At 41.5% G+C, this 26,252-nt stretch overlaps 2 protein-coding genes across 2 annotated transcripts in view; one reads left to right on the top strand and one right to left on the bottom strand.

The window, feature by feature from the left end:
- Positions 1-1,944: 1,944 nt before the first annotated feature.
- LOC131877373 (IQ motif and SEC7 domain-containing protein 1-like) lies at positions 1,945-5,307 on the top strand. Its single transcript, XM_059223011.1, has one exon. The coding sequence runs from the start codon at positions 2,374-2,376 to the stop codon at positions 5,275-5,277; it is 2,904 nt and encodes a 967-aa protein (XP_059078994.1). The 5' UTR covers positions 1,945-2,373; the 3' UTR covers positions 5,278-5,307.
- LOC131877372 (uncharacterized) overlaps positions 5,293-26,252 on the bottom strand; it is a 27,560-nt gene continuing 6,600 nt past the window's right edge. Inside the window, exons 6-36 of the mRNA XM_059223010.1 lie at positions 22,272-22,441; positions 21,999-22,203; positions 21,789-21,933; positions 21,554-21,716; positions 21,200-21,434; positions 19,997-20,200; positions 19,658-19,932; positions 18,938-19,097; positions 18,735-18,856; positions 18,346-18,665; positions 17,931-18,158; positions 17,492-17,867; positions 17,262-17,421; positions 14,790-14,955; positions 14,393-14,703; positions 14,150-14,326; positions 13,918-14,081; positions 13,614-13,844; positions 13,281-13,556; positions 13,030-13,204; positions 12,760-12,955; positions 12,347-12,681; positions 11,157-11,817; positions 10,031-10,276; positions 9,800-9,965; positions 8,924-9,389; positions 8,347-8,864; positions 8,074-8,285; positions 7,274-7,940; positions 6,436-7,197; positions 5,293-5,890 (exon numbers count right to left, since the gene is read on the bottom strand). Coding sequence (XP_059078993.1) covers positions 5,489-5,890; positions 6,436-7,197; positions 7,274-7,940; positions 8,074-8,285; positions 8,347-8,864; positions 8,924-9,389; positions 9,800-9,965; positions 10,031-10,276; positions 11,157-11,817; positions 12,347-12,681; positions 12,760-12,955; positions 13,030-13,204; positions 13,281-13,556; positions 13,614-13,844; positions 13,918-14,081; positions 14,150-14,326; positions 14,393-14,703; positions 14,790-14,955; positions 17,262-17,421; positions 17,492-17,867; positions 17,931-18,158; positions 18,346-18,665; positions 18,735-18,856; positions 18,938-19,097; positions 19,658-19,932; positions 19,997-20,200; positions 21,200-21,434; positions 21,554-21,716; positions 21,789-21,933; positions 21,999-22,203; positions 22,272-22,441 — 8,894 coding nt within the window. The 3' untranslated portion in view covers positions 5,293-5,488. The remainder of the gene's footprint in view (positions 5,891-6,435; positions 7,198-7,273; positions 7,941-8,073; positions 8,286-8,346; positions 8,865-8,923; positions 9,390-9,799; positions 9,966-10,030; positions 10,277-11,156; positions 11,818-12,346; positions 12,682-12,759; positions 12,956-13,029; positions 13,205-13,280; positions 13,557-13,613; positions 13,845-13,917; positions 14,082-14,149; positions 14,327-14,392; positions 14,704-14,789; positions 14,956-17,261; positions 17,422-17,491; positions 17,868-17,930; positions 18,159-18,345; positions 18,666-18,734; positions 18,857-18,937; positions 19,098-19,657; positions 19,933-19,996; positions 20,201-21,199; positions 21,435-21,553; positions 21,717-21,788; positions 21,934-21,998; positions 22,204-22,271; positions 22,442-26,252) is intronic.

Genomic DNA, 26,252 nt, shown 5'->3' with positions numbered 1-26,252 from the left:
CATTTTTGCAGTCATCATGTTCAACAAAATTGGACTAAGAAAAGCACATTTCGACATTTTTTTTGATGACTAACATTAAAAACCATCACTTTTTCTAAACTTACCATTAGTTTTTTTTAGCACAATTTAATGAGAAAAGATGATGACGAAAAATCACTGGTATGCTGCAAGAATACAAAACTTGGAGAATTGTTTTGGTCTTTGCCCAAAGTCGAATTATGCATAGAAATATGCAAAACAATATGAAGCATACTTAATATGCAATTAAACCTTTTATAACATAAAATGTATGATGCTTATTTTGACAGTCTCTATTAATGGCACTATTCTTTTTTTAAATATCTAAGCGTTTCCAAGCTCATGTATGTTTTGGAGGTTACTAAAAAACAGCCATAGACGCTTAAAACGACTAAATTCACTTGCATTAATTTTAAATTTCCCGGATCTCAAGTTATTAGTAATTTTGTTAGAGTTACAATAAGCCTAGGAAAAAGCAAATACGAGTTACCTGAGTGGGCAAAAGCACTGAAACAAAGCATGATCCTATCATTCTTATTACATAGGAGTAGTTGATGTCTTACTTACCAAGAATAAAAAAAGGCTTAGTATTCGACTCTCGAAATATGCCAATTTTGAGCTCGAGATTTTCTGGAGAGAATGAAGAATCTCGACTCCCGACTGCGAATCCCTAATTGAGCCATTTGTAGGGCCGTCCGTGCTCAAGGCTATCTTTATCCCCTTGGATTGGACAATAAAATCGTTCTTATTTTAGGACACGACCATCTGACAATCAAGAACGTTATGTTGTTCGTTTGAGTGGAAAACAGAAACAAACAGAGGTAGTTTTCTTTTATATATAATTATTATGTTATTTATGATAAGTGGGAGACCAATTTACTCGTGTTAAGTCGAGACTTAACCAAACTAGTCAGTCAACTTAGTATATGTTGGTGGATGCCAGCCACCTAAACAATTGATGCATTGTGTCTCTCACTGATTGAAAAAGAATCTGAAGAAAGATGCTCTTTCGCTTTTCTCGAAAGGCAATATCGGCAATATCATCAACTAAAATCTAAAAAACTAATCATTGCAAGGTGGCTTTGATTAGAAATTGGGCTAGGCAAGTTAGACAACCCCAACAACTTGTGGCACCTGCTCTCTTTGTCCTCCAATGAGCTCACTAGAATATTTTGGACCCGCTACTACAGTTCTCTGATAAGGACTAAGCTGAAATTGTGAGTAAGAACCCTGACAAAGCAAGTGGGGTTGAATTGAGGCACCATTTCAGCCGCCACCAAGTTGTCCGTCTGTTGACTATTATTGCCGGGTCTTCTCTTCTCTGGCGGGAGCAAGCAGATCAAGCAGATCCCTCTCTTCGGTCTGCTCACCTAGGATTGACGAGGCTAAAGAGGATCGACCCTTCCAACAGATGCTTCAATATAGGATTACTCAAAAAGTGAGAATGAGTTTTTATCAAAAAATATGGCTTCAACACAGTTGGCAGTAACAAGTGGCGAAATTTCTAGGCGAAAAGAAGTAGATTCTAGGGCAACATATTTTTCAATTCAATGTTGTGGCTTGCAATGGTTGTCCAGACATAGGGTTATCTTACTCATTGTGCTACTTTCAGTTCGAGATAATGCTCAATTTAGGGAAGACTTAATCAGTGGAAAGAAAATATGTAATCTTTTGGTATATTAAAATGTACAATTTCAAATGCATTGTTATGTTTCTAAACACTAATTATAACGAATCTATCGCCAGAGATCGGCGCTAAGATCTCTTTATTTAGCTTTTTTTTTCTTCCACTAAAGGTGTTTTCTTCCACTGAAGTATTCCAACAGTATTTTTTTCTGCACCTGGAAATCCGTCCCGTGCCACTTATAGGATGTCAGAGTGCACTGAAGGCACCCTTTGGATGGGCTCTCTCAGTTCGACCTGGAATTGCAAAGAGTAAAGAGTTGCTGATCAACTATTTCGTATCTTTCATTCTGCTTCTAAGTCATTGTTCATTGGTGTGGTGGTCAGATTTAATGTGAGAAAGGAAGTAACTAAATTCAGACATTTGCTTTATCGCTTGCTTACGGCAGTGTGCTCTCTTACTTCTGTCAGTCAATAATATCCAACGTCTAAGGATTTGTTTTTCATCCCCACGGGAGACGAGCTCTCTGTGTTGTACGTAGATAGATAGCCCTTGAGAGCGTCACTTCCCATCATACATGCCATACAACGCTTCCTACTCTCGTCATATGTGCGCTTTCCAAGCGTTTCTCAACGAAGAGGAAGGAACAACAACCAACCAGCGATAGCTGAGATCTCCATGAACGACAGGCGAATTTTCTGGTGAGTCTCGCTTTGCTTTAGGAGTTCGTCATGGCGCTTTCAGTTGCACCCTCATCCGCTCCCATGGCCCTCGCCTTCCCGTCCTCCCCTCCCTTTTCACATTCTCGCTCCCATCACGACTGTACTCGTCACCAAGCTGTGAATTTCAAACAAGAGGCGTTGCTTCATAACAACGCTTTTTCGCATCTAAAGCTAAGCCACACTGCCACAGAACTCGGCCCAGATAATCGTCATTATCCCCATCTTCATCATCATCATCATCATCCAACACAACCAACGACAAATTCCACCATGAGCCGTGACTACCAGTGCCATAATCATCTGAGAGAACCTCTTTACGCTGTCGTGAATAAGCGTCCGAAATATGCTTCGAGCCCTCAATTCGTGAAAAACAGCGGTAAAGTGCCTTCACAATTTGAAATCCAACATAGCGAAAGTGAATTGCTCCACCGATGTGCTATCGTAATACAACGTGCATATCGAGCGTACCGACTCCATAAACAATTTTCAAAGCTCATGACTTTAGCGCTGTCCTCGGATCAGCTTGAAAATAGAGAGCTTCTACACAAAATGGAGGATCAACGCGCAAACTCCACAACCAACTCACAAATGCGAGATTTGAGATTGAACTCACCCATTAATGCAATTGATAAGCTAATTCTAGAAGCTGCTGGAATTCCCATTGACACAAAAGTTAAGGCAAAATCTGCTTCTCAGCCTCTACGAAGATCGATGTCGCTGCGAAGTAAGCAGAATAAGGACATTGGCCATCGACGATCCAGATCAGTTGTGCGAGAGGTTGCAAAGAATGGAGCAGACGAATTTCAGACTGGATTGACGGTTCCACCATGTCCTCCCCTCCGAGGTGAGGAATTTTACAACATTCCGGAGCATATCGACAATCAAATGTATGTGACAAGAGATTCCCTGTACTCGAACGATGTGTCGTTTCATCAAGAACGACCTCGACCTCCCCAAAGAACAGTGTCCTTTCTAGCGCATGAAACATTGCCTAGAAAAATATCTTTCCTCAAAGAAAGAGAACTCTGCCTCCGTATGACGCAGAAATCAGAGCCATCGCGTCAGTACGATCCAAGGCTTCAAATTCACTCTGATACCAATCTTTACAGGCATGAACCTGCCTCAGACCTCCTTCAGGAAAGATACTTTCATTATGCTGGCCAACCGTGTCAATCCGGGGCTTCCACCACTGATCAAGGCCTTATCGATCAACAACATACACGATCATTTTCTAGTCCCGCTCCAATACCGAGTTATTCGAAAGATGCTCAAAGTCCCTTGCTCCATCCCCCGGAAGCGACGAGACGAACCGAGTCACCTCTACCACCCCCACCGTACATGTCACCGCCGGCTCATAGATCACCTCCTGACCTTCCATTGCCATCACCCCCTCCTGTGGAAATAGAAATGCCTCCACCTGCTGCAGTCCCCTCAATGGTAGCCATTCCAAACTATATATCGTGCCCAAATCGTGTTCAAAGTGACCGAGCCTCTTCCTCATCAAGCATTGATAGTGGTTATGGTCGATCTTCAGCGATGGAGTCGATCAAGGTGGAGCATGGTCAATCGAAAGGCATGAATCAGCCATCATCACCCCAAGCCTTCAAGGAACTTTCCAACCAATATAATTCTTCACCTTCTCGAGAGCTTGAGATGGATTCAAATCTTCAGAACATGATTAATCACGCTCGCCAAGCCATGTCGCCGATCGAGGCATTTTCTTGGACTACAATCACTAATCCCATTCAGGGTAAAGGCAAAAAAACAGTTCGAATTCAAATCCCCGAGCCTGTGTCCTCCAGCCATCCCTCTGAATTGCTTGTCACCGACCAAGTAAAGCGAGAGGATAACGACGACAGCTTTCGTCGCCGACAATATCGAGTTGGACTGACCTTATTTAACCAGAATCCCGATATTGGCATAGAGTATTTACTGAAGAAGCAGTTCTTGGACTTCTCGCCAGCAGCTACTGCGGCCTTTTTACTGGGAAGGAAGGGATTGAGCAAACGAGTGATTGGCGAATACCTTACAAACCTTCAAAGACCGTTCAATTTGGCGGTCCTCCATTGCTTCATACATGGAATGGACTTTACTGGTCTACATCTTGATATCGCTTTGCGCCAACTGCAAGAAGAGGTTACTTTACCTGGGGAGGCTCAAAAGATCGAAAAGATAGTAGAAGTATTTTCCAAACGCTATATTCAATGCAATCAAATGTTTGTAGCCGGATTCCGATGCCCTGACACGATCTTTGTTCTAAGTTACGCCATCGTGTTGTTGAACACCGACCTCCATAGTCGAGCTGTCCGGTCCAGTCGTCGAATGAGACGGGAGGATTTCATCAGGAATCTCAAAGGTGTCGATTCAGGTCAGGATTTGGATCTGGAGATGCTTCAAGGGATATACGACCGGATTCGAAACACAGAGTTTAGGGTTGGGTCTGACCATGTCACTCAGGTGAATAAAGTTGAGGAAAGTATCACTGGCAAAGGCCGCAATGAATTGGCCTTGGCTGAGCCCCATCGTCGATTGGTTTGCTTTTGCAGGCTCACCGAAGTCATGGATATCAACCGACAAGAAAAAAAGGCTGGCGTCCATCAACGAGGAGTGTTCCTTTTCAACGACGTTTTAGTGAATACCAAGACCATAGTGAGTAAAAAGAAAACGCAACACCAATATCGAGGGACGATTTTGTTGAATGAAATACGAGTTGCTCCATTCAGCTCAGCTCACTTCACATGTGGAATCCAGTTGCAAGATCGTCTTACTGGGAAAGTGGTTCTCACTTTTAATGCACGAAGTCATAACGATCAACAAAGATTCTTGTCCGATCTGCAAGAGTCAATTGCTGAAACAGTCGACTTTGAACGTGCTAAAATGTTTATGAATTCACCCGAGGAATCGTTATGTTGATAAGCGAAATACATGTTTTTGAACATTGCACTCGGAATTTAATACTTGATTTAAACTAAAAGGTGAGCACGCAGAGGTACATGCTATTATTTACGTCATAGAATCAGGTAAACCAACAGAAATTTAAGGTATGTTCGCGTCCGTTCATGGTTTGTCATATGAGTTTTAAGATGCTCATAAACCGCGTTCATATTCATCAATTCGTTTTCGCTCATCCGACCACAATTCTCCGACGATTACAAATAGGGGCTTCATTTGAACCATATACAAGTTGATCGTTGGGTTCGATATCGTTATCCTCTCCTTTTCCTAATTCTTTTTTGAGCAAATGCTTGCTCTCTGTATCCAGTTCTCCTTGAAAATACACATCGTTGATGTAGTTGAGGAAAAGTTCCACTTTCTGAGGAAGTTCTGTCACATTTTTATCGGCGCCTTCTTCATCTTCAGTTCCTTCGTCTTGTTCTTCTTGGTTGGTTAAAACCCCTTGGCGATCTTTAGTCAAAACTGATTCTTTCGGAGGCAATGCCTCGAGTCCGATGAACTGGGAAGTTTTACTGAATAAGAAGTCCAAAATGTCATATTTGTTGCCTTGTTCTTCCAACTGATTTCGAACCTAGAATTATAACGTGATACTTGCCGTAAGATGATATGAATTGTGCCACCATTGGGAAGGATTTGAAAAGCTCGCCGAGTGGCTTTAGTTTTTGGCTTTGTTTGATTTGCGGTGGCTAACAGAACATTCAATTACTATTCATACCACCTTTGCAAGCTTTCTTGAAGTGTTTCCTGGGATAGCTTAGTCCAAGAGTTGTTAATTTACCTTGTGACGTGTTAATTTAGTAAAATCAAAGGGCAAACAAATGAAATTACGCTGTTCACGCATGATCATGATTCTCACTAGAACCTCAAACAAATAAAGCAAAACAAACCTCCGAAAATTTTAAGGCGAGGTGAAAAGGTGGTCTTAAGACCTTGACATTATTTCATCAAATTGAGCACCTCTAAAATGCGAAGTAAAAGAAAAGTAGTCATGATAATTTCATGCATGCAGTTCGTTTAGAGAAAAATTGAAAAATGGGGGAAAATGCAAGTGGGAAGAAAGTCAACTCGGCAAAGGTAGTTCTGGAGTTGATATTTCAATCCATCGTCCTCTCATACCTCTTCATAAGCTTCCATTATAATTGTAAGCATAACGTTGATCAAGATGAACGAGCATGAGATGGCAAAGCAGAAGAACATGACCGCCGCGGTCAACGAGGTCTCTCGAATGCTTCCAAACTTGAATTTGTTCAGCAACATGGTGAAACAAGTCTCCAAAGCGGCTGTGATGCTATGAAACTCGGGCATGAACGAATGCAGGATCATGTAAAAAACCTGAACGAAGGCCAGGAAAACCAGGAAGAAAACCGAAAAGAACCCAGTCAAGTCATCCCAACAAGCCTTCAAGGTAAGCAATAGCATGGCGAATCGGTTGTTGAAACGGAGGAGCCTAATAAAGTTGATTGTGGCCACGAAAAGGATGAGTCCGATTGAGTAGCCGTACAGCTCGTCAATAACGCCCACGTATTGGAGTTTCATGTAGCCATTGCCCTTGGTCTCTTGAAAGGTGTTCAAGATCTCGTTGGTCAAGAGATACCGAGACACATAAAAGAAGATGGCAATGAAGGCGCAGATGATGATCGACCAATCTGCGAGAGTCCAATACGACAGGTATTTTTTGCCCAGTCGTTTCATCAATATCAATTGCTCGTAAATATAGTAAAGGATATAGAGAACAAAGATGATTTCGCAAAGCAAGATGAACTCGCCGGTAGCTTCGTGATGGTGTAGCAGTCGAACAATCTCAAACCGTCTGTAGGGCCGGATTCCACCCCCTGGGAGGAATTCTGCCACGATTGTGCCAATGCCAAACAAATTCACCTAGAAGAGTAATTATTATCCTCTACTACAACAACGACAGCAACGAACAGAACAAAGTTAAAGTAAATCGTCTTACATTGGCATTGTAGACGGAGAACTCAAGAAATACTGCTCGAGTGTGGTTGTTCACCCAATGCTGTTGTTGCAATTCAAGGAGGTCTTCTTTAATTCGATCGTTGCCCTTGTTCAAACGATGCACATATCCTCCACCACCATAAAGATCCATCCCAGCGTTGTAAGGTAAGGAGTCTAAAGTTTCAGCATCCACATATTTGAAGGCCTCATTTTGACATGATGGCAAATTCATGGTGAGAGCCGTTGATTCCGCCCATGCGTTGCAATAGTCCTTATGATCTTCATCGATGAAGGCTGAGGCCTGGGCACACTCCTGAGTTATGTTGAAGATCCTTTTATCGACTCGACAAGAATTGGGAACGACTCTGACTTGTCTCAATATACCATAGCCCATGATTCGGTGGACTTTATCACCAATGAAGCCGCGAAGACCGAAAGGAGTTTGCCCGTTGTAATAAGGCTGAGCGCGTAGTTCTTCAACAATCGTAGAGTGAGCCCAATCCCACCAATCATTGGACGAGACAATTTGGTCGAAATTATTCTTGTCCACAAAGTTGCTCTGAAGAACCTGCTGCATTCGGTAAGAGTTGGGATCACGATTGCCATAGGAGATGATGTAAATGATTATGATGAAGAACGAATACGCCATCAGCTCCCTGACAACAGCCCTACAAAGGATCAAAGCGTGCATGTATGTGTGCATGTATGTATGTATCATCCATCCACCCTCAAATCGGTGCAAGCAATATGGCCTGAGGAGAAGGATGCCGCAAATGTTTGAATGCACCACGTTGTACGTACCACATTTCAACCTCTTTTTGGCGGTGTTTCCTAACTTTTTCCAAGAACACTTCATCAATAGGGTGCAATTCATGACTTCTCAAGGGTTTGCCTTTTCGATACCAGAGCGATTGATTGGCCACAACCGCCATTTCTTCATCTTCATCCACGTCGTCGTCATCTAAGTCGATATCTTTAACAATACAGGCCACTATCATTGTGATTAAGACCACCTGGATCATAAAGATCAAAAAAACATTATTTGGGTCAAAGTTTCCTTCCTCATCTTAATACCTTAAAGGGATCAAGTAATACGACACTGGTAAAGAATGTCACGAGCATGGATGAAAGCCATTGATAGGTCACATCATTGCCGAACTGGATAGCGAAAGCCCACAAGAAGAAGACGCCAAAAAAGATCATTAATAAACAGAGCGTCCATGACACGTATTTGAAAACCCAATGAATGTGAAACTTCGTGCGCCTCGGATGGATTTCGGAATTGCTTTCCATGTAATTTCCATCAATATCAACAGAGTTATGCCTAATGGAGCTTTCATTGTTTGGCTCGCCGGTAACACCATTTGACGTTCTAGCATTGACCTCTTCTAGATCTTGTTCCACATCGTGGCCTTGATCAAAGTCCTTTTCTGCATCTGGGTCTGGGGCATTATTGGAATGTTGATCTCCCTCCGGATCTAAATCATAACCCTGGACCAAATCTTCTAGTTCATCTTTCATTGCCACTTCGTGAAAAGGTGCGCCAGATGAACCTGAATTGGGCCTCTGGTCCATGTCTTCCATATCGGAATCTGAAAACCAAAAGATGGTGTCATATCTCGGCTTTCAGCAGTTAGCTTGATATGTCTACCGTTTCCACTGTCTTGGTCGTTTGGGTCTCCATTCATTGGGAGCGATGCGTCGAAATCCTCGTCTTCATCCTCCAAAGCGAGTTGAACCCTATTACGTCGTAAAACACGGCGACGGGATTTTCTAAACATGAAAATCGCCAACAAAATAGGTGGCAGTGCAATGAGGTTGCACACTAATCCGACTAGTAATTGAGTCCAGCTCAAGATCAGTGGGCCAATTCTCCATCCGTCAATTGGCTTCTCTGGGGTGGAAAAGTACCACAAGGCGTTGACGAGCATGCCCAAATAGACCATAGCCATTCCTGTGGTTACCCGTTGGGCTCGGGTGAACCGATTGCGCTCATTCCGTAGAAACACGGACAACCAAATGTGATGTTCACGGATCCCGCGTTCCACGGTATAGTTAAAGAGATGATTGAAGCTTCGACGATCCTCGTCGGCTGACACAGGAATGAGTCGCTCAATCTGGAATCAGGTCAAAACTCTAACTAGACGGTGAAGCTCAACCACTTGTAACCAATTCGTGAGAAGGGAGAGAAGGTGATAAGCAACTCTAATGAACACGATATACTTGTTCAAAATTAGCTTGTGTTGGTGAATGGACATGCCATCATCCTTTCCATTTCGTTCATGGAAGTGCATTGCCAACTTTCAACTTTGCCAAGGTCTTTCCCACTTTTGATAAATAGTGAAAGTGCTGCAAAGTGCATTGCTAGCTAGCTTGCTTATATCAGGTCGGAATGCAGTCTCTGACAAAACTCATAACTGGTAGCAACTTGACAGGTCAATGAAAAGATGCAGCGGAAAAGGTGTCGTATTTTTCTCCAGATTTGCTCTCGCTGGCAAGTCCCAAAGTGTTACAAAAATGCACAAACCTGTCCATCATCTTTTTCAACGGCTAACCAACGGTTGGCTAAAAACTCCCATTGTTGGTTAGTCTGAACGTCTCGGATCAAAACGGCTGTGCAATACCACGAGGCATAATTCCCTCGACCCGTGTTGTCATGCCACACCCGCACATATTGCAAGTCACCCAAAGGTCTAGGAATTAAATTGTGGCACTTGAAATATTTTTTTCCCCTCTTCATTGAAAATTCAGCCGATACCTTGGGCTTCGCATGATGTAGCTATCAACACAGCCTTTGCGCAATGTATCCTTCCAGCCAGGATCCAGGGTTCGTACCGCAGTTTGTTCGTCATCGCCAGTGATAACAATTTGGACAAGAGAGTCACAAGAGGATTCCCGCCATTGGCCAGTAAAAGCTAAAATCTCGTATAGGTAATGATCCTTAGGATTGTTATCCACGAGCGGGCGCGAACGAAGATGCTTTTCATCTTTCATATCTTGAAATCTGCAATGGACGTACAAATGGGGGAGGTGACTTCAGCAAAGAAGTTACTGTAAGGACAGAATTAAGAGTTAAAAATAACATGTATTGCGACTTAGTGACATGTTACGATTTCCATTCTAAGATATGATAGCCATTTCATTAAACTAATGAGATGGTTGTCATTTTCTGATTTATTTGAAAATCATATAATTTTCTTTTGATTGCCCCTGTTGCGAAAAGATGGATGCTTTTTACGTCGACGTTTTTCAATGTTATATGCACACTAGATGTGGTAACTTCGTTCAATTACTGTAAAATTAAGCACACGGTTTGGTACCCTTGTTTGACCTTGTAATGAGTGTCACATCCTTCCAATATTTATAGCAAAAAGACCATTTAACACCTCGGAAAGGTTCCAGATAGTTTGTGTTTGCAATACAATTTTTTCAAGCCAATAGGACTCAGAGGGAAGAGGAAAAGCAAAGAGTGTAAGAGAACAAAAATAGGTTGGGAGAGTTGGCCGAATATGGAAATTACAACTCAGCAGGGCTTGGTGAATTAACAAAAGAAGATAAAAGAGCCATACAAATTCATAGAAGATTGAAAACTGAACATAAGTAAAAATCCTAGACATGCCAAAATTTGAACTTGTCAAAAATGTATGGCCCCAAAAAAAAATTCCGATCAAAAAGGTCATGAAAATTGAAAATGCTTTTTTCCTGTTTAACTTTTTTTCGAGGTACAATTGACAGATACTGCCAGAAAAGTCCCTAAGAGTACGTATGATTTTCCTTTAAAGAGGAACCTATTTAAATTGACAATGAAGTTGTTCTAATTGAGTCAGAGACGTATTCACAACTGATTTTTGGCTCAATGAGACGTGGTACAAACAGAAACTTACTTGGACCATATCAATAAGATGATATAGATAGTAAATGTGACAATGACGGCCATATAAATTGTCATGTTATCTTCGAAACTGTTCTCGGCAAATATGAATTCAAAGTCCAGCGTTTGAGGCACGACAAAAAATCCGGCCCCAAAAGCAGTCAAATGAGATGACCTGCAAGCAGTCCTGGAATAAAATGCCTTCTTGACTTTGACCCCATCTGCCACCCAAGCTTTGGCTTTGGGTTCATAGAAGTAACACCCAGAGGTCCAAGTTCGAAGGCTAAACGTTGAAGTGAAGTGATGTATCTTGGAACGATCAATTGATGTCCTAGACTTCAATTCTGTAGCGTTCACTTCTTCAGTCAGATTCATGGCCATAAGAAACCATCGGCCAGTTCTGTTCCTGATCTCCTCGTTGCCCAAATAAAGATATCGAAACTCTCCATTACCATTCCAAGGGAGTCGCCTAGCTGTCACTGCGAAGGAATAGTTCTTAACGGTAGGCAGTCTTTCAAAATCCAAGAAAAAAGTCACATTGGAATCATCATCAACACCCTCGGGAAAGTATTCGACGGTCAAGGACGAGTCAGCCTTGCCTATTTCGACGAGAAATGTGATGACTTTGAAACGGGACACGCTTGATTCGTGTGGAGCATTCCAATACGTGCTATCTGCGGCAGATTCAAGAGGAAAACTCCAAATGAGGTGAGAATACTGTGTAATCTGTAGTTGCAGAGTCTTTCATAACTGCGGCTACTCTAAGATAACCGTTGAAGTCATTTGCGGCTTAAACCAGAACACCAGGACATGAAACTTTGATCGAAATGACATTCATAAATCTCATTCATTCATTTCTCATTTCTGGCCATCTGCTAAGGCCACAATTTTTGGAAACCTATTGACAATATTTTTGAATAGTTTCGCCGACTTTGGTAATCTTTTCAGACAACCTGACAACCAGGAACTTCTTTTGGAGAAAAAAAAGAACAAATTCCTGAAGATCTGGCAAACACCTCACAATATCCAGAACTGAGAAGAGTAAAAAAAAAATTATGAAAGACAATCGGAAATGGCTTAAATTTGAAGAAATGAATGCCATAGCTATCAACGTTTCTAGCTTTTGTCTGGCTCAATTTGCTAATGAATTATTTTCGTTTGAGTAACTACAATTATGAAGGACCTTGCATTGGAAGTACTCACTCGGTAATGGGGTTCGAGTATCGTTGAGGCGGGGAATGTCAAGAAAGATCCCTTCGTCGCTATTTTCATCATACACCTTCGATATTTTCAATTCGACCAGTTCTCGATTGGTCATATGCATGTCGAGAATTTTCGTGTCTGGTGACAAGCGATCACAGGTTTGAACATTGCAAAGAGGGTTGACGCTGTATGAAATTGCTGCTACTCCGGCAGGAGTTTGACAAGTACCATTAACCAAATCCCCCAAGCAAAAGTTTTTGGTAAACTGATATTTTGGATCCGTTTCTTCATTAAAACCTACCACGTGCCAGTCGCTTAGTTTGGGTCCAGGAATCCTACACATATGAATCCCATAGAATCCGTGGTAAGTTTTATCCCACAAACGTTTTGCAAACAATAATTTGTTTTCTTACATTTTTGAGTAAATGGTCAAAGGACCCTTTTCGATGATTCTTTCCTCGTCCACAACTAACGTCTGAAGAACCTTTAAGGCCGATTTTTTCATGACTTCCATGACCGTTTTTCCAATCAATTCCTCTTGGACTCTGGCTGCATCTATCACGCCGCTGCATTTTTGTTGTTCGGGGTCACTCGCGATATTCATTTCCACTGTTCATGTTTGAAGCGTATGAACAGTAGATGAGAGCTACGTAGATAAAAAGAATAACCCAAGACTCGCTTACCTTCATCAACATACGTCTCATATTCAATGACCCCGGACTTTCCTGCACTTTTCAGATTGATGGGACTTATTCCGTCGCACATTCCTCCACTGTCCGCTCCATCTTCCTGATCAGTCCCATCACCCTCACTTGGAGCCTGGTAGTCATTGTTTAGGGCCCCAGTTTTCTTGGTTTCCTAAAATCGGACGGCAAATTGGCAAAAACTGAAAATCGATCGTAATCTTGGAGCCTGGTTAATTAACTACTCTTACCGATAATAATCGTCCCATTGTGGCCATGACGGACTCGATGGTTGCAGTAAGGCTGTCTGGATCAGCAATGGGCATTTCTACGACTTCGTTGATAAGCTGTTGAATGGCGCTTGAAGCCTTTTGGGCTAGCTCCATTCCGATGTCAGAATGTTGTCCCTCGTCCGGAGCATTACCCACTATGGCCTCGATTGTTGAAGCCATGATTTCGGCAGTCGACAAATCTGTCACGGAAATGCCCGTTGCCTCTATCAAAGTTTGCATGGATTCGATTTTGAGCTAAAACAACAATGAGGAAATGCATACATTTTTTCGTCTTGATCTCTAACAACTTACCTCTCCCTTTTGTTCTGCGATGGAAAAAGCCTTTTCCTTTTCTGTCTTAGGTGCAGTTAAGCCAGGCAATAAAGAATTTTCGATCACAAGATTTTCATCGGCATCTTCAAGAATTTGACTCCGCGCTTGGAGTACCATAAGCATTGTTTTAGTGTCTCCTTTGCCTTTTAAAGCCTCAAGGGTTTCTTGGTCAAAAAGGCCAGGAATATCAGCTGGACCAGGGGAATCAACCTAAGATCACAAAACACTCTTATATCTTAGTACATTTATCAATTCATTTACATATCCAGTATAAATGATGTACCACAACATTGTCTGTAAGTTTGTAAAACGTTTTGGCTCCCCATTCGTCGACAATTTCCACCACAATCCTATGAACGCCAACGCTCAATTGAATTGTTTCTCCTTCGTCGGGTTTGAATTCTTGGATTTTAAGTAACGGATTTCGCTTCCCTGTTACACTTTCAGCTAGAATACGATTTGATTTCAAGGCATAAACAGGTATAAAGACTGAAGCCAAATTAAGGTACACTTACAATATATGGTGTAGTGATCAATGTTTCGATCTTCTGGATCCATCCATCCTGAACAAAAGACGGTAAATTCGTCGATAAGGGAAATTCCATAGTTTGGAGATACGTCACATCCACAGTCCAATGTAGTATCGTCGCAAGTGGGAGACTTGTTGATCTTAAAAAACACTTTGGATATGCCTACAATAGTATAATATTAAACGATTGATTTGTCGAATGGTAAACAACATTGCAATAATTTCAAACCTGAGACAAGATAGCCATTTGTGGCTGTGATTCCCATCATAAATTGATCTTTGTTCTTAACAACGGTTGTGAAAAAGGATTGTTTAAGAGCTACCTCAATGCCTTTGTTCTCAGATACATAATGCGAGCTCATGGTGGAGTAATCAATCACAACCCCATTTTCATCAAAGACATCCCATTGGTATGACAGAGGTCCATCACAATTAGAACCATCGGCAATAGAACAAGCCGCTTTGATTGCCAATCTCGTGGTAGGATTGACATAAATGTTACCCAATTCATCCGCGAAGCACAACGTTGGATCGGCACAACTAAATTGAAATGAAGAAGTAAGCCTCATTTCCGAGAAGGATCGGGCCATCTCGGCCGTTCGTTCATCATAACACACAATTCTTACAAAATATCCATAATAGGTGGTAATCCTTCAGTGACATGAACCAATAGCTTCGTGACGGACACTCGAACATCTTTGCGAACCTCCAGCCTGATTTCATATGTCTGATCGAATGAAATAAATACCTCAGATTTGATGGACAGGATTGGTTCTGTAGTAGCAAGAGCATCTAAAAGTAGAATTATTGATGGAATTCAATCATGAATGAATGGATAGAAAAAAACACTAGGTTTTATGCTAAAGAACTGTGACCCTTAATAGGGAACCATCACCAGGTATGGCGAACGCACATTTTGAGACTGGGTAAATTTTTCAATACTATATGCCTTACTTTCTTCCGCATCAATGCCAAAATATAGATCGATATTTTTCCCCCCTCTTTTAAAAGAGTTAGATCAAGCAGGATGTGCTCAAGACTATTGAAGACTCAAGGCAAGAACCACGTGATGATAATTCTAAGATCTCACAACCTGCAATCTCATGGGTGGAAGGCCAATTAATTGGTAAGTCTCTATACTAGGAATTCACCCGTTGTTAGAGACTTTACCTCTACTTTAAGACCCTTAACTTTAAGAAGATGGGTGGGCACCAAGCACTTCATTTCATTTGATGAACAATTCAATGCTCTTTCAATCAAGGTATTTTTTTCTTGTTTGCTGTTGATGTCTTTCATTGCCAAACTCCATCTGTCATGATCTGGGCAAACAAAAGTCTACTGTAAATAAGATAAGTAGGAAATAATCCTTAATGAAAAGTTTGGATAAAAGTAAAATAGGAGGTCCTCTTGTTACATTGAAATACTGGTTCAGATTATTCTGATTGAGGGGTTAAATATTTCATGTATTAGTGACCTCCTTAACGTAAATAAAACGTCAAATATCAAGCTTATTGTTCGAGTGTTGGCCCTTTAGCATTCAATGAACCAAAGTTAATTGGCATATATCTAGCATCGTGACAGACCAAGTTTGGCAAGCAGGAACACTAGACAAAATAAACAGCACATCTTGCTGGATCAAACTCTTACAAAGAATAATGAAAAGAATCTTTACTCTGTACTTTGGTGTTGATTTTGAAAAAAGTGAAGGCATTAAGTATTGATAAGAGCAATGTTTTACCCAGTCCCAATCAAAATGTGACAACCTTGTGTTAGTTCTTCAATGATATGAAAATAGCTGGTACTCTGCACGTCAGAGTGCGTTTTGCCAGTTTTTGTGAGCTAGTCTAGAGACAAAAAGAAGAGCAAGGCTATGTCAACAAAGCTTATCTGTGATTAGACGGTTTTCTTGGTGAAAAAGAATCTGATTGGTTCGCTTGAGGGGTTCAACATTTGCAAACCATTCCCTATGTTATAAAAATGTAACACTATAGGGCTTCACCCCCCTGACGTCAAGGCTCAAAGGCTCAAACACGGGCCACGTGACTTCGAAACAGAAAAGTAGGACATTGTCTTTGAGTCTTCGGTTATTGTTGACGCTTGAAACAGTCATAAATTCAGTAACTAGGCACTTTTGAGGCAATATGTGAACACAAGAAACAACAGAGAAGCAAGCCAAAATACAGGGCCCCGTCTTGTTTGAATAGAAACGCTCTGCCTTGGTCACCCGCCACTTCAAATTTCCAATTCTACTTGTCATTATATCCGCGTAATTAGCCGCAGAGAGACGGAATACTTTCTTATACCAAACAGGGTTAGACGACTCCTTTACTAGTTCTAGGATCCCAAGGAAAGTCGTTGAGGTAAGATGTTTGGATGCAATCACAAAGACATATTGACCTATCGTTATTCCCGCTCTTTTCTGGGGCCTAAAACGGATTTTCTTGAAATTCTGAGCGTTTGAAACCGTTTATAAGCTCGATCAAAGGCAAATGTTATTTGGTCTGAATGAAAAATGATTGTGCCAGCATCCAGGCCTTCAATTGTGAAAAGAATGGCCTTAGAGCAGACAATATGAGTGTTTCACATTTATTCATCAATAAGAGGCTTCCTCTCTTCCTAAAACTTGACCAGCTGACGGATTTGAAGATTTGTCCAATGGGAAACTTAAACATTTCGATCTGACCCGCCACCGCCCATGAATTTCATTCTGGATTTCCTTTTAAACGTTTTTCATTCCTCTTGTGAATTAAAAAGCCTAGAACAATCCATTCTTTGAATCAATAATCATATTTCATAAGCTTCTTCATGCCAAAAATACACTCTAGCTTGCCCTAGTGACCTCAAAGGAGGGCACCAAACCCTCCCTGATTTGGCATTTGCCGTGGTTAAAACCAGGTTTTTGAAGTTTTGCTTTTTATCATTTACGTTCCGTCTAACACACATATGTCCATTTATTTTTTGTTTTGTCTCGCTAGCTCATTTATTTCCGGATGTAGAACAAAAAGCGTTACCAGTGTTGTTTTTTATGACTCACTGGGTACATAAATGATATACATCATATTCAGAAATAAATCAAGGTTAACCACCTTCACACTTACTTGGTCCTGTTCCAAAACATCCACCTCTAATGTTTGGCTGCTTTTTGGTAGGAATCTCCACAGGATCTGCTGTGCTAAACTCTGTTCCGTTAGTATTCATCGGGTAAACTTCTGAACTATTTGCTTTGCGGCAGAAAAATCGAAACTCCATGCCTTTCTCCTGCCAATGCGGACGATATTTTTAGGAAGTCCGAGATCTCCATTAAATACATACTTTGAAAACATTTTACCTTGTCTTGAGGAAAATCGGGATCATACGAATAGAGATGAGGTGTGAGGGTCAAAAGTTGTTTGGATCCACGAGTGACGTAACTCAAGGAACCTTTAACCAAGCTAACAACTAGAGGGGTAGGGGTTATTGCGATGTAAGAAAATGCATCTCTCTCAAAAGGCAATTTTCTAGTCCACAAAGGATCCTCATCCCCGTAATCCCACATTCTGGAGAAGAACCTTAGCTTATAAGTGCCATAAAGCAATGTTCTTGGTGGGATGATCAAGTCAGCCATGTCGTAAGTGTCGGGAGCCACGGAGAGAATATCAACAAGAGTTAGTTTTTCTTCCCCAGTCACAATGTTTACGTCTGCTTCAAAGATCTCCCACTTTTTCCTGAAAGTCGAATCAAGTCTTATGAAAGGCAACTTGTACATTAATCCCCAAATGGACACTTACTTAGTGCTCACCAAATCCGAACAATTGAGAACAGCAAATGATCCCACAGTAATTGATTTCGATCGATAGAATTCAAGAGGGGCTAAATTTGAGGTCGAATTCTTAGGAATGGAAACGTCAGGAGGGCGACACGGTGCACTGGTAACGATTACCATTAGATCATCGAACACAGCCCCTTCTGTGACGATATTGGATGCCCATGCGCTGACATTATACATACCGAACGAACTGAAGATAAACCATCAAGGGAAGAAAGGGAGGTACATATGTATATTGTCAATACTTAATGCCTTTGATGTGTTTGTAAACATTTGTGCGAAATACTCATTGCAATATCTTTAATGTATTTGTAACCGAAATAACTAATGTTAAATGTACCTTATAAAATCGGAGTTATTTCAGGAACCATACTTACTAGTAAACGTGTGGTATTTCAATTGGATTGATCATATCCACCCCAGGAACGTATTCCACATCAGGCCTCCACATGGCGCAAAACATGGCATCTCCAAAAGTCTGGACGATGCCGTCTTTAAAGTCCACATGAATACACGTTCCTGCTCCAATAGACTCAAAATCAAAGTAAAGCCACTTTTCCTCCTCCTTGCTTGTGACTTCCTGATAATCGTCAATGATCATGCCCCGAACTTGACCAACAATCTCGAATGTCACGGTATGTTCTTCTGATTCTTGTAGCTCATTTTTGGCGCGAACGGTGACGTTATAAAATCCCTCCTATGATGTAAATCATATCCCTTGAATTTTACTGAATCATCAGCCTTTACGTTAAGAAAATGTTAGAACCTCTCGAAATGGAATATTGACACGAAATTCCTTGCAATTGAACTTGTCCGTTACATTGTAATCTCCTAAAAACGTGTCATTTCCGTTGGTGCGATTCCAAAACGTGATGACCTCAATGGTCCCTTTAATAGGAAGTAGGAAAAGAAGGGATGAAAAAGCAAAAAAAAAAACAAAAAACATCCTAAGAGATCGTGTTTTTAAACCTTGTGTATAGTCAAACACAAAAGTAACATTTCGATCCAGTGGTAGTTGGTTTTTATCAGGACCCAGAGGTTCTTGAGGCTCGTCGATGTTTTCATCCATTCCATTGGGAACCCATTTAGGTGCAGCCGTGAAGTTCATGATCAGATTATAAATGGTCATCTAAAAACATATCACAAGTTATCTGTTACTTGAGTTAAGTTGTTGGCAGATAAAAGACTAAAGCTGTATTTGTCGCATACAGTTCTCGTGAACTTTTACCAATAATATATCTTAGATTCTTAACGCGTATTTCAACTTAGTACGTTATTCTCTAACAAATAGTTGGTGGTGCTACTGTTTGGATTTGTAGCAAATTGTTATAAGATGTAAATGAATCAATATTATTATTTCAGGTAAGATTAGGGGAATTAGAGTAATTTTTGGTTGGGTGCTAGGGTTGAACCTCTTTCGGTCAGCGAAGCAGTGTCCTTTTGCAGTTCCTATAGGCAGTGCCATAGTCCGTAACAGGTTGGTTATCCGTCTGTGGATGAGGTTAGCGTCTAAAAGGTACTATGAGAAAAGATGGGAAGTATAACCGAACCTTTCAACTTAAGAAAGTACACTCACCATTACGACTCGTCTGCTCGGTTATACGTTAGGTTGGGTTTAATTAAGTTAAAAAAGTAGCGTCACCAACAATTTGATGGAGAAGAACGTTTACAGTGTTTCCACTCTCTTACCGATTTCTGCAAGGTCTGATTTGAGACTTTGTTGTACATTAAGCAGCTGATATTGTACTCGCCGTGGTCATCGTAATCGTGTTGAAAGACATACGTCCGGTTAGATGGATCTCCTGGATCAGCCAATCTAACAACATTGAAATCTATTGGTTCGTCGTTGGGAGACGCTCCAGTCCCATCACCCCAGGTGCAGATCAAGTTTGGGTCAGTTGGAAGCAAGGGTAAGTCTGTAATGGGTTCCGCAAAAGGAACATATTGCCAACCAAACAGATATGCTGAGAAACAGAAGAAAATTAAAAGATCTACCTCAGCACTGTAAGTTTTGTTGCCTGTACATACAGCCATTATCCCTTATCCAATAATCAGGAGCATGAACTGTCCAATCTTTCACTTCTTTTTGCACAATGATTATTTGGGTGTCATTGTTGTAGTATTTAACGTGGCCATAAACGCTTTCAGAATGGAGGTTCCACGAGGTTACATTAACTATATAGGTACCATTTCGTAAGTAATCATGTGTGTATGCGAAAGCCCTCTGATCACCTGTGGAAAATATGAATAATCGAATACATTTCGTTGCGTTTGGCTTATTTCGTTTCATGCAATGTCGTAATATACCAAGTTGTTCACAACTTTTCTTCAGAGCAAGAATTGGGTCTTTTAAGCACAACCACCTAATGACATTGATGCAAGTTTTTGGGAGGCCTAATTTTCAAAACAGTGAGAGTGATACAACACCAAAATACAAGTCATAATATTCTACAAAAAAGCTTCCCTAGTGGTGGGTTTGCTAGTCCATGCTCGCACCTCATTTCTAGTCACTCTTACATAAACTCGTTGTAGTCAATATGTAATCAGTCATCTCATTGATTTTCTTGAGACCATGACATGGCGCAGTCGGTTTGGACGGCTGCTGCCCTCTGTCAACCCAAGTGGCTCTCCCTCCTGTGTCTCCCTCCCTCTTTGAGGAGATCGTGCATTGCTCTCCTCGTGAGAGGGATCGAGCCTGGTTAGGCGGGCCTCGCAGTCATAGTCTGTACTCGTAGCTGGCCAGAGCCCGGCTGATCCGTGAGCTCCGTGTGGAGGCCAGAGCCCACAGACCATATAATGATTAGTCGTTATATGATCTGTGCCAGAACCCCCCTCTGCTTGGAGGGCAGCTGCCTAGTGCCCAATGGGCTTGCATTCTAAAAATCAATTGTTATAATAAAAAAAAATAGTCAAAAACAGCCTTGGAAAGGGAAAGGTTAGAAGTTCTTCCAATGAACGATTTCTTGCAAGGAGAAATGATTTGGAATGTAACTTTATTTTCTATCAAAGCACTATTAAGCACAAAATGCTCAAGCGACCTCCCAAAAATTGTGGTGACGTCATCATTCGTTTCCCGCTTCAATGCCCCAATAACTCAATTGCCCTCATTTCGCAACAAGCAAGCAAGCAAGCAAGCAGAGAAGCAAGCAAAAAACTAACCAGCAAGTCAAGAAGCAAATATTCATGCAAACACAAAACACTGTGTTCACATGGGCATTTCCAAAACATTACCCATATTTTCTTGATCAATATTGTTAGAGGACGTCTCGTTATCGTTCCAATCCACGAAAGTGTGAACAGGGTTACCTCGCGTGTTTGTTACATTTAATGTGATCGTTTCCTCAGATGCCACATACAATACAGGTGCCCATTGCTCCAGTTGTACAGTTTGAAGAGGTACATAGTCTACAGCAAATCCCTCGATGGGGTCGTGGCATCGAGTGACATTTTCTTTTTTCTTTTCATTCTAAACGAGAAAAAAAATGCCAATCTGAGAATGTGTTCAATTTGACAAACTGGGCCTTCTGGGCCTTTACTTAGGCAAAGTAGATAATGATAGCAGATCTATTAATCAAGTTTCCTTACCACTTCCATGTAAGCTCCAATGGTTGAATTCGACTCTGAGCATATATTTTCAAAATCTATAAAATCCGGTTTTAACCCAAATGCCTCGACCATAATAATATCAGAGTTGACACTGCCATCGGAGGCTGCCAAGTCGGGTTTTTTAATTGCATTGGGATAGTTGCTGTCAAGAACAAATGTACAACAAACGACAAATGATCGCACATGATTTTGTACCCCTTTTTTTAAACTTTACCTTATGACTCCAACCTCTCCACTAACAATCAGGCATTGACCCGCAGCCAAAATCAGTGGGTCATCGAACTCAGTGTAACTTTTCGTGGTCCCGACAAGATCAACAATTTGCTCAGGTCCTACCGGTACATATGAGCTAGGCAAGTCTAAAATCCGAGAAAGTGAAAACACCCAAAGCATAAACGATTGTTAAACCGTATTTCGATCTTACCAGGAGTGGCTTTGCATTGGCTTTGCGCAGCACACGATTCTTTGACACACATTTTGAAGATGGAGTTGAAAACGCTATTTGGGGCGCAAGTATGTTCCAAGCCTAATATGTGATTCGTTTCAAGAAGATCCCAGTCAAGATTATCTTCACAAAAGCCGGTCAGTGGGTTATATTTTTTGGAACCGTCACAATTTGCTTCGCCAGCCTAGAGAAAATAACAATGAAAAGTTCCACTCGTTTTGGATGGAAAAGGGCATTCATATACAGAATTACAGTAATTGTAAAGGCTCCTGAAGTCGAATAATGGTGAACGCCGTAAATGTAGGTAACAACAGAAACACGGCTGTTAGAGAGGACGACTGGCTGGACATTTTTCGACGTTATCCCAGGATGATCCCCTTGAAAAGGTACCGGATGACCAAATTTGAAATATTCTGGCGAACCTGACAAGAAAACAGAAGCTTCACAAATATTTGAAACGTAAGCTTAGATTCTGGGGGTGACGATACACCAACAAATACACTTCGGTCCAACGAATAAAAACCATTGTCGGTGTCTATTCTTTTGTGGATCGTAAAATACACATAATAGAAGTTATAGCTAGAGGGTGGCTTGAAATAATGGCAATTTCACATATACCAAAGAATAATGAATCAAACAAAATCAAACCGAAGTTCCCAGCCTAAATATTTCACCTTTGTCCATTTGTCAAGGTTCACTAATTAAGAAATTAATCCATTTTTCATTTTCCAATATTAAAGAGCTTGGAGCGAATTTCGTGAAGCTTCCATATGTCACCTCTGAGCAGGAACACCGTCCAAATCCCCTTCAAAAATGAAGGGGTCGTTATTACCTACACCCGAAAGTTGACCTATGATTCAATGGGACTGAGAGGGCATCAAATCTAAGAACACATCAAGCAACACTAATCAGGTTCGATCATAGATTTATGGACACTGGATGTCGGACGCCCGACCACTCAGTTGGCTAAACAGATGATCTCCTGGGAATTGATCGCAAACCGGTTTATTGTACTGTTTAGCCAAACGAGTGGTCGGTCGTCTGACATCCAGTGTCTAGAAATCTATGGTTCGATAAAAAGTGAGTACGGATAGGTATGTTTGGATCCGATGTCCTGATTTTCTTGATTCTCACGGTATTTTAAGTCACCAACCTATATCTCTATCTGATCGAAGAGAAACCTTGGAAAGTACAAAGAATGGTATGTCGGACCAACTCCTCAGCTCAACACAAAGTACCCACCTGAAGGAGAACGACCAAAAGTTCCTCTTGGCCAAACGAGCTCTGACAAGTCGAGTGAAGGATTGACGAAAGCCTATCGAATAAAATCTCCACACCTCTTGTCTTGCCATCCAAAGCCACTTTCCATTCTGGACGACGAGCTTCGAGATTACTTCGACCAAGAAGCTTACCCTCAACGTTCGGTTTGCGTTTCATAGCCGAATGAATTCGATTTTTCAATCCTTCAATTCGAATCCGAACAACATGCCTAATCTTACGCAAATCCGGGTATCCTTACGCAAATCCGGGTATCTTAACTCAATCCTATCCGAATCCAGAGACTCTCGGGGAAGTTAGCCCGTTGAAAAAGGGAGGTCAATAGTACCCACTCCTTATAGCTCTAGTATCTACAATGTTTGATGAGGTTGCTTTTCAAGGCAAGGCTACTGGAAGGCTACTGGAATCTTGGCCATTCCTACCAGAAACTAACTTTGTATCGTCAGCATAAGAAGAGAGACTGGCAGTAATACTAAGCTTTTGAAGTGGGTCAACGAATATTGTAAAAAGGAGGGGCCCTAAGATGGAGCCCTGGGGAACACCTGACTTGACATCATGTATGTCACTTAGGGATCCATCGACCTTAACCATTTGCTTCCTATCATGAATGAAGCTTGTTATCCAATTGAGAACCTTGCCTTGGATCCCAATGTCATGAAGTCTATTCAACAAAAGGCCGTGATCTACTTTATCAAAGGCCTTGGCAAAATCAAAAAAGACAAAATCAACTGTCTCGTGCCTTTCCAGTCCCTCAATGACCTGCTCTAAATGCTCAATCAGTTGGGTAACCGTGCTAAAATGTGCTTGGAACCAGGGCTGTTTAGGAGGAAGGACTCCATTGACTTCAAGAAATTTAACAAGTTTGGACTTCATGATCTTCTCAAACACCTTCGCAATATTCGAAGTGAGAGAAATCGGCTTATAGTTACAGGGGAGTAACTCATCTCCCCCTTTGAAAATTGGTACAATATGAGCTACCTTCAGAGAAGAGGGGAACTTGCCCTGATCCAAGATGCAACGCATCAAGTACGAGAAAACAGGAGCAAGAACCTGTGAGCATCTCATCAGGGCCAGGGGAGCTCGAGAGTCTCAAGTCTCTGATGGCCTCTAAAGCTTCTAGATCTGTGACTACAAGATCATCTAAACGCTCAACTTGACTAACCTTGTCAATCTCAACAGACTCCTCTTCAGAGCAAAGAGCTGTTACTTCTGACCTCATTGTGGAGAACACACTGGAGAACTGATCTCCAAGCATGTTAGCCATACGTAGCCTCTCTACATTGTGAATGGCTTTCCCATCAACCTCAAAAGGCCCAACAGAGTGTTTCATTTTTCTCTTAGAGTTCGCATAAGAGAAAAAGCCTTCGGATTCGACCTGACCTCCTGAACCACCTTACTCTCAGTTTGTAACTGGTCATATTCGATGGAGGCCTTAATCTTACCCTGAACTATGTCCAACTTTTTTAGGAGACTAACCACAATTACTGGATTCGAAGTGCTCTTCAGCCTTTTTGCTAGTTTGCAACTCTTTTTGCACAAAGTCTTCCTATATTTTGGAATTTTGTCCGTTTACCACCTTTCGGAACACATTCAGAGATTGCTAAACTAGTGCAAACTTCCATAAAAACTGAAACTAATTTATCAATGGCTGCATCTATGGACGATTCCTGTGTCAGAATTGAAACCAGGTCCAGTTCTTCTAATCTTTCTATAATCAACGGCCAATGTTCATCTTTGAACTTGAACCTAGCCAGACCGACCTTTTTGGCCGCTCTTACTCTAGAGCACGCCGGCTTTTGAGTAATGATCGACCCTATCTCAAGAACATGATGATCTGACAGATTACTAGGTGTCACATGGACATCCTGGATCAGATCAGGGCCATTGGAAAAGACCAAGTCGAGAACGATATTCTTTCTAATGGCCACACCAACATACTGGGAGAAATTGCGGAAGATCGCAAACTCCTCCAGCTTTTCGAACAACTGAGATGTCGATTTCCCCATCAGGACTAGCCTCACACTCTACAACGCTAGCCGGAAAATTAAAGTCCCCTACAAAGAAAACCTTTGAGCAAACTGCCTGACCCAACTCATTTCCAGTGAATGGGAGAGCTGACATAAAAGAGCTAACTGAACAAGAAGGGGTCTATACATTGCTACAATAGACAGATCAAGACCTTAAAGATGACAAACTAAGACCTCTGCTTCTCCATTCGACATTTGTACATGACTAATGTGCAAATCATTCCTAACATATAGGCATACGCCCCCATGTGGGAATATGGGATTATCAGGGCGTATCCTATCACAACGAACTAAGTTGAAACCAGTTATGGTTAGTTCTTCATCTAAGACCCCTGGCCGAAGCCAGGTTTATGTTATAGAGATGAACGAAACCTCTCTCTCAACGGCTAGTTCTTCTAAGATCTTAACTTTTGTGCTGTCTTTTTTCAATATCGCCCCTTTACGGGCCTCTCTTTTGAGGGACCAAGTTCACAAGATCTTGGACCATCCTCCCTGACCCTAAAAAATCCCGCTTATCAACAAAGCTATGGTCTACTGGAGGCCAAGCATTAGCTAATGGGGATGGTTGGGTTTGAGGAATGGATTGGGCAGCTACATTAGAATAGGAACGAATTTTGAGAAAAAGAGTGTTTATAGGAATAGGGATGGATTGGGTGTTTGAAGGAAGAGGAGGGCATTGGGAGAGAGGGTGGGGGATAGGAGGAGAGGGAGGGAGGAAGTTAAATGGGTTAAGGAAAGGGGGTGAGGTGGGATTAGGTTTAGGAATAGGGTCAGCTCTAAAAATTACGAAACTGAGCTATCCTATTTCTCCGCTTTCTTTGCGTCCCTTCTACGTGGACGGAGGTACACCGTACATTAAAGCACGTCTTAAGTCTTTTGGACTGACGGCACAAGTATGGGTGAAAAAAAGGACAATCTACTTTTGAAC

This window comes from Tigriopus californicus, chromosome 3, assembly GCF_007210705.1.
Source record: "Tigriopus californicus strain San Diego chromosome 3, Tcal_SD_v2.1, whole genome shotgun sequence".
Taxonomy (NCBI): domain Eukaryota; kingdom Metazoa; phylum Arthropoda; class Copepoda; order Harpacticoida; family Harpacticidae; genus Tigriopus; species Tigriopus californicus.
Note: the sequence above shows the minus strand (reverse complement) of the source record. Positions and strands in the feature narration are given on the sequence as shown.